General features: G+C 33.5%; 1 protein-coding gene across 1 annotated transcript; it reads left to right on the forward strand.

Moving 5' to 3' along the window:
- Window positions 1-7,226: 7,226 nt before the first annotated feature.
- LOC120115965 (probable long-chain-alcohol O-fatty-acyltransferase 5) lies at window positions 7,227-8,367 on the forward strand. Its single transcript, XM_039136568.1, has one exon. The coding sequence runs from the start codon at window positions 7,265-7,267 to the stop codon at window positions 8,288-8,290; it is 1,026 nt and encodes a 341-aa protein (XP_038992499.1). The 5' UTR covers window positions 7,227-7,264; the 3' UTR covers window positions 8,291-8,367.
- Window positions 8,368-8,630: the final 263 nt, after the last annotated feature.

An 8,630-nucleotide genomic window follows, 5' to 3' on the forward strand; every position in this document is an offset into this window, starting at 1 on the left:
GAATTTCAAGATGAAACTGATGAGGACATCAAAGCTATGATGAATAGATTTTCCATGATTATCAACAATCTCAAGGGATTTGGAGAAGTAATCTCTAATGAGAAGCTTGTGAGGAAGATGATCTACTCTCTTCCAAAGTCTTGGTAATCGAAGAAGATGACTATTATCGAAGCTAAGACCTGAAGTCTCTCACTATCGATGAGTTGATTAGTTCTCTTCTCACTCATGAGTTGATGGTGAAAAAGAGAAAGAAGATGAAGAGAAGCAAAACAAGAAGAAGAATGAGGTAGGCATTACCTTCAAGTCCACCAATAAGAGTTATCAAGATTCAAGTGAAGAGGTGGATGAAGATGATGATGAAGAAGAATAGATGGCCAAGCTCTTTAAAAAGTTTAAGAGAATCATGTCTTCCAAGGAAGTGAAGCATGAATCAACCAAGAAGAAGGGTTCCCTGGTGTGCTTCAATTGTCAAAGGACGTGGCATGTCAAGAATGAATGCCCTCTCCTAAAGAAGAAGGAATCAAGCATGAAAAAAGCATTTATGGTGGCTTCGAATGATGAAGATGACTCCAATAATGAAGATGAAGTAGTCAACCTATGCCTCATGGCCATCGAATGAGATTCAATGGTATCTTCTAACTCAAATGATTTAAATTCACATTCTTTTGATGAGTTACAAGATGTTTATAATGAGTTGTATTTGGAATTTGAGACCATGAATTCCAAATATAAGAAAGCAATTTCAAAATTTAAAGTTGAAAATGATTTGATTTTAAAAGCCAAAGTTGATTTTGAAAATCAAAATAAAATTTTGAAAAATAATTTAGAGCTTTCAAAAGTTAAAACAATGATTTAGAAAAATAAAATTTTGATTTTAAAGTTAACATGAGAACTTAACAAAGAAAAAAGAATTAATTTCTAAAAACAACTCATTATGTTTTAAAATGGCAAAATGCTCACATTGCCATTTTTATGGTCATTTGGAACATACTTGTCCCATAAAGAAAATAAAATCTTTTAAAATTAGACAAGTATAGGTTCCCAAAGGAACAAGGGGCATTGAAACTAACGTCCAAGGATCCAAAGCAATTTGGATAAAAAATTCAAATAAATGTCTCTTGTAGGTGTGTGGGAGCAATGGTGATGAAAGTGAAGATGTTCAAATGCTCTAGCCATACTTGAAAATGAATGGGCAACCTCAAAGCTTAATGCTTTTGATTTTGATTATTTGGTTGCTCATTTAATTTTAAGCATGCATGAGTTTGATCTGAAATGCCTTCGTTTTGTTTTTCATCTCATGTATGTTGAAAAAGTTTTATGATGAACATTTTAAATTTTTAATGATTTTTCGTAATTTTTAATTCATCATAATGAATTTTGGTCAAAATTGGTTTTAAATGCAAATGATATCTCTCTAACAATTGATATCAAATTTTTTAAATGCTTTGATTTTACAAATTTTAAATTTTTGACCTAAATTTAAATGTTTATGTATGTGTTTTTTTTAAAGCAAAAGATATCTCTCTAATAATTGATATCAAATTCTTCAAATGCATAACATTTTTAAAGCTTTATGCGCATGTACTTAATTTCAATTTTTGATATTGCATAAAGTATTTCAGACTTGGATGTATTGAATTTCATATGCTACTAACATGTTTGTTATTCTTTGTTGAAATTCAACTTTGTTGAAGTGTCAAGATTTTAAAGCTAATTTTTATTTGGAATGCACTTTTTGGCGGGAGCTTTGATTTTTTTTGCAAATGCTTTTTATGTCAAATTCACCACATACTCTCCAATGTTATTTTTGAACTTTAATGTTGTATTTTTTATCTAACAAAAAAGGGAGAAGTATGGTTTGAAAAATTCAATTTCTTAATGAAAAATGGAGAGCTAAACATTTTCATACATTTTCGAACAATTGGTATCTTTTTCATTAAATATTTTATTAAGGGGAGTTTTGCCAAAAACAATTCTTCAAATGTTTTGTTATATCAAAAGGGGGAGATTGTTGAACTATAGTTTGATATAACAATTAAGGAAAAAATATTTTTGGACTTGAATTGAATTTATTCAAAGTTTCTCAAAATTTTCAAAAATAATTCAAAGTCCATTTAAAAGTGGAATTGAGCACAGAATGATTTTCTGGACAAGAAGTATTGATACTATTCTTACAGTATCATACCTCATGAATAGTACCAATACTGTTCATATGGTAGCGATACCAAAGGTAAGGGAAGTATCGATACTCAATAGGTAGTATCGATACTACCAGCATTGCTCAAATTCCAGAATGCAAAAATGGTACTGATACCTAAAAGGGTACCGATACTACTCTGTATAGTAGTATCAATACCATAGGCATAGTATCGATACCATCAGGCCCCAACTGCTAGTAACAGCTAGTTGATTTAAATATAACAAAGGTAGTACTGATACTCCCTTTAGGAGTACTGATACCCTCTGTTTTGGGTAGCTTTATTTTGCACGAAAATTGATCCCTAACGGCTAGAAACGACCACAACATCATTCAACATATAAATACAAGTTGAGAACACTTGAAGAAGGGTTAAAAATCTATCCAAGCAATCAAACACAAGAAAAGAGTCTTTCATTCTTATTTTCATTTCTCTTGTAAATATTGTGTTTGTGTGAGCTTAATTCTTTGTAAACACATACCTTTGAGAGGTTTATTTGTTTACTTCTTTTTACCTTTTGTAAAAGGGGATTGGTTCTATCATAGCCAAGTAAAACCATAGGGAGTTGTAAAGGTTACTATTGATCCTTGAAAAGGAAAGAAAAAATTAGTGAATTTATTAGAAAATCCTTAGTGAGGAGCTAAGGTAGTGAATGTAGACTTGGTTGATAAGTCGAACCACTATAAATATTTGTGTTCATTATCTTATATTTTTCTCTCCGTACTCCTTAAATACATTTTTATCAATTTCCCCCTTTGTAACTATCAAATCCTAACAAAATATAGTTGGAAATTAATCTCAAATGGCTTCGAAAGTGAGTTTGAGGACCCTACATACATATTGATAAATAATTTTATGGCGCTATTGGAAAGTGGAAATGAAGTCGGTGGAACATCTGCAGCAGTAGAGTACGAGGAGAAACATATATAATTCAGAATTGATTGTTGATGTTAAAAATCGATGGGGAGAAATCCATGATGATTCTAGCGAAGATGAAGAAACTAAGGAACCCGTTTTGGCTGATGATGATAATTTTGGTTGTGGTGGCGCACATAACCTGGACACTAATGAAGGTCCGACACCGTATCAACCTACCCCTAATATGTATGAGATAGATTATGATGTAATGAGGGCACCAAAATTCCCAAACATGCTTCATATACCTCCATACCACATGGTTGAATCATTCAAAAATTCTGGTGAATTTTCGGTTGGGATACAATTTAGAGGAAAAGATGAAGCTACACTAGCGATTAAAGAGTATTGCATCAAAGGCCATGCTGATGTCCATGTTGCAAACCCCAACCAAAAAACCTATGTGTGAAGTGTGTTAAATATGACCTATAGTGCAAGTGGAAGGCCAGAGTGTCCAAAATTCAGAGGCACGATGCTTGGGTTATCACAAGGTATAATGGTCTCACACATGTTTGCGAAACTCAATCGAACAAGACCACCGACTATTGGACTCCGATGTAATATGTAGATATGTTAAGGTGTTGGTTGAGAAGAATCCAAAGATCCCTTGTTCAGTGTTAGCTGCATCTATTCAAAGCCAATTTGGATACCAAGTAAAATACTACAAGGTTTGGAATGTGAAAAATGAAAGCAATGAAGCTGACATATAGAGATTGAAATACATCGTACAATGAGCTACCATATTTGTTACAAGCAATGAAGGGATTTATCCCAGGAACCATAGTGAATTCTCAAACTATGCCTGCATATGATGAAGAAGGTTAACTTGTTACAGGGAAAATATTTCATACTCTTTTGGGCATTCAAGACATGCATAAAAGGATTTCCATTTTGTAAACGTATGGTCCAAGTAGATGGTAAGTAGATGTATGATCAATATAAACATGTATTGCTGATGGCAGTTGTGCAAGATGGTGAATGAAATATCTTCACAATTACATTCGCCATTGTTGAAGGAGATACAATAGAGGCATAGGGTTTCTTTTTGACCAATCTACGTCAATATGTCATTCTAGAAGATGAAGTTTGCTTGATATCTGATGAGGAACATGTATTTTGGCGACAATTGAACGACTAGAAAGTCATTGGATACCTTCGTATGCATATCCCACATTTTGTATCCTCCATATTGGTAAGAATAATATCGATCAGTTTCATAACGCCCGCATTCATAGCGAGATAGTAAGCATGAGTAAGTTTTATTTTCAACAATTGTGTATTGATTTATGTTTTTTTAATTGAGGTTTAATAGAATATATATTTATATATTATGAAACATGGTACAAACTATGCCAACCAAATTTTGACAAGAGGTTGGAGAATTTAAAGTTATTTTATGATGATCAGTGTGTTTGAAAGTTGGCTTCGAAAATACCGTGAGAAAAATGGTTGTAAGCATACAACGAGGGTCGGTGATACAGACACATGACCACAAACCTTGCTGAGACCAATAATTAAGTATTAAAAGGTACACGTCATCTCCCAATAGCGAGTGTGGTGAAGGAGACATACTTTAGGTTTGCTAAGGTTTGAAACGATAAAGGCAATGAGATTGAGTGTCTCATAAATAGAAGTCAAACTTGGGCTCCTACAATGGTGGAAGCAATAGAAGCAAACGAGCGATTGGCAACCTCAATGCTTGTTCATAATTTCGACCGAGTTGGTCATACTTCTGTTGTGTCATTCATACGCCGTAAAAAATGAGGAGAAGGCCAAACATTCAGAGTTGATTTATAACACAAATGGTGTGATTGTGGTCGCTTTCAGGCATAGAGATATCCATGTGCTCATGCAGTCGCTGCATGTTTATATGTTGGTGTAAGCGCATACAATTATGTTAATGAGTGTTTTCACATAAATAGGATATTAAATGTATACAACTATGTGTTCAGAAAGATCTCAAATGATTCATATTGGCCGAAAAAGGATCATGACGAACGACTACCAAATTCAATGCTTCGTAGAAGTCCAAAGGGTCGACTGAGTCCAATTGTATTCATACCAATATGGACTTCCATGCTAGAGAGAAATTTTAAACAAAGAGATGCGTATTATGTGGGGGTGAAGGTCATTGAAAAATGAAATGTCCAAATCTACCAAGATATAGGCCTCATTAGTAATCATATATGTATTTGTATGTATATATTTGAATTTTTTTTATAATAATTAACTTGATTTTATAATAATTTATGGATATATTTGATTTTATAATAATTAACTTAATTAACTTGATTTTATAATAATTAACTTAATTAACTTGATTTTATAATAATTTATGTATAATAATTAACTTTATTTTATAATCATTTATGTATTTTTTTTGTAATAATTTATGTTTTTTAAGTTTTTCAAAATATATTTTATTTTTAGCTTAACTTATTAAATAAATTTTATTCTCTCTCTCCAAGCTTTCCTTTTTTAGCAAGAAACTTCAATCGTCGTTTCGTCATCGACCGTTGGTCCGTTTTTGATACCTCCTGCACCATTTGTTCTTTGCGTTGTCCCGAGTCCACTGGTGTTCACCTTGTCTCCGTTGTCATCGAGTGTGAAGGGGTGAGGAAGATAAAGTTTTCGACGTTTCGAAATCGAGCTCTCCACAGTTCACTACCATGAACCGAGCTTGATAAGTATCTCAAAACCCCTTAAAAAGTATATAGAAATTTTTCCGTAATTTTTTAACTCCCGAAGGCTCTGCACACGCCCCCACGCACCCCATTAAATACTCTAATTTTTGGGTGTTACAAATATAAACAAAGATCCACGAATACAATAATCTTAGCATGTACTAATTAACCATGTTTAAAACCACCAAATAAGCGCAAGGAGAATTACAACTCAAATCACATTTAAAGCTTAATTTACAAATGGACTTTCCAAAATATACTGTCATAGGGATACCATATCCATACAACAAAATTTACTCATTCGTGGAGTATGTCATATTGATCATATTGTACATGTGATGGGTACATATAATTAGGTGTCCAAATAGTATTGTGCCACTCATACTCGATGGTCAAATAAACAAATCGAGTGTTTGAGGTGTTATGTTAATCGTGACTCATAACCGTTAATCGAAAACAATGCTCAAAGATCACGCGTAATCAAAGGACCATGTGGCTACTCGCCATTACATCAACATCCAAGCATGCATAATAGAATAATCATGCTTTAGGAATTTGGGTTTATAAGGTTAAGTTTAAATCCTATCACCGTTATTCTTAGTGAACAATCTATAAATTCCTATATAAATTCTAATTAAGTCTTAGATATGTCCTAACCCTGGACTGAAAAAACCATTCTTAACCTAAACTTTTTTGTAACCAAAAAAAAAAAAAAAACTAGCTATCATCATTATTCACACACTTATTATACATCTAAAACTTTCGTTTCTTAGGTTTATTATATACTTGGGGGTAATTTCTTCATTTATAGTCATATAACCTTTTATTAGTCTTTGTTACAAACGTTAAACCCCAAATCACTTGTTCATAGAATCGAAATATGAAGTCAGGTCCACATCAACTAAACCATCTATTTTCAACGGTAATTGGTTATATTGGAATCACTTAAATAGTTATGTGATTATATTGTGAAGATCAAAAGTATGATAGTTATATCAACAATAATCCTATAATTAAGTGATCATTTAAGTAGTTTACCCTAATATTAATTATTAATGATTTTTTCATGTCATACTGAAAATAATAATAAAATATTTTGCATCATCAAAAAGTAATTAAAATAAGAGTAATTCGAAAAGTTAATGATTAAATTGGAATTCTAATGAGTAAAATATAAACGAAAAAACAGATGAGGGGTGAATGGAGGTAATTTACCCATAATAATATCTTTATTTAGTATGTAATTTATATATAAAGAAATATGAAAACACAACTATGGTAGATTAATTTAATTAACTAGAAAACGACAGAAAGTGGCATCAGTATCACTTGGTAACAATCGAGAGACGATATCCGTTTGAAATCTAAATTAATGAATTATCAGCTATATTTCTTATCAATATTAATATAGTTTCACAATTCCAAAAAAAAAAAAAAGGTTCCAGGGATTCACAAGACGAAAATCAAATGGAGGATGAGCTTGAAAGCTTCATCAAGGTAGGGATTTTGACTATAATTTCCCTTTCTTGCTGCTTCTACCTATCATCAAAACTCCCCAAAGGCATTTTCAGGCTTATTTCTTTGACCCCAATCTTCATCCTCTTCATTTACATCCCTCTCACCATCCCCTCCGCCCATATCGGCGGCATCACCGCCTTCTTCCTCGCTTGGCTCTGCAATTTCAAGCTCCTCCTCTTTGCTTTCGACCAACCACCGCTCTCACCGCCGCCACCAAGCCTTTTCCGTTTCATTTCCTTAGCTTCTCTCCCCATTAAACCCAAAGCAGCAGCCCCGTCTCGAAGCAAATCTAAACCACCCGATAGATCAAAATCAATTTTGTTTGCCATAAAAGTTCTAATATTAGCTCTACTTTACCATTCTTATTACTACAAACAGTATCTCCATAAAAATGTGGTTCTAGCGATGTACTGTGTCCACACCTATATCGAGGTTGAGCTCATCCTAGCCTTGGCCGCACTCCCGGCTCGAGCCATCTTTGGGTTCGAGCTCGAGCCACAGTTCAACGAACCCTACCTAGCCACCTCTTTACAAGATTTCTGGGGCCGTAGATGGAACCTCATGGTTACTAGCATTCTACGCCCCACCGTATATTACCCCATACGTCGTGTTTCGGCTCGGGTACTCGGACCGATGTGGGTTTTCTTGCCGGCGGTCGTCGCCGTGTTCGTGGTCTCCGGTTTGATGCATGAGTTGATTTATTATTACTTGACTCGCGTGGCTCCAACTTGGGAGGTAACGTGGTTTTTCATCTTGCATGGAGTGGCGGTGGCGGTGGAAGTGGCAGTGAAGAAGGCGATGCCCGAGAAAATGAGGTTACACCCGGTGGTTTCCGGGCCGTTGGCTTTGGGCTTTGTGGTGGCCTCCGCTTTTTGGTTGTTTTTTCCGCAGTTGGTGAGGAACGGTGTAGATGAGAGAGTGATTGGAGATTACTTCAAGTTGGTGGATTTTTTCAAGGGATTGCTTCCATCTTAATTACTAATAACTTCATATTTTATTGGGAGGTATAATTGACTACCATATTAATCAATAAAAATCAATTTACATTTTAATTCTCCCATTGTTTTTTACTAACCTAACAACATAGTAGTATTTTGTTTGATTCAAATTCAATAATCTCCCACAATCTTTGCGTATATAAAAAATATTAAAATAATTATCTTTAAATATATAATATATAAAAATATAATATTATCTTATTAATTCAATTTTTAATTTTAATTCAAATTTAATTTATTCTGACTCAAATATTTATAAAGCTAATGCCAAATATAAATTTTAAAGAAAAAATCTTACCTTGTAAAATTAGATAAGT

This window comes from Hibiscus syriacus, unplaced genomic scaffold, assembly GCF_006381635.1.
Source record: "Hibiscus syriacus cultivar Baekdansim isolate YM2019G1 unplaced genomic scaffold, ASM638163v2 tig00000910_pilon, whole genome shotgun sequence".
In the NCBI taxonomy this organism is placed as follows: domain Eukaryota; kingdom Viridiplantae; phylum Streptophyta; class Magnoliopsida; order Malvales; family Malvaceae; genus Hibiscus; species Hibiscus syriacus.

What these genes read in the sequence shown, in the direction of transcription:
- LOC120115965 (XM_039136568.1), top strand. Translation starts at nt 7,265, where the DNA reads ATGGAGGATGAGCTTGAAAGCTTCATCAAGGTAGGGATTTTGACTATA.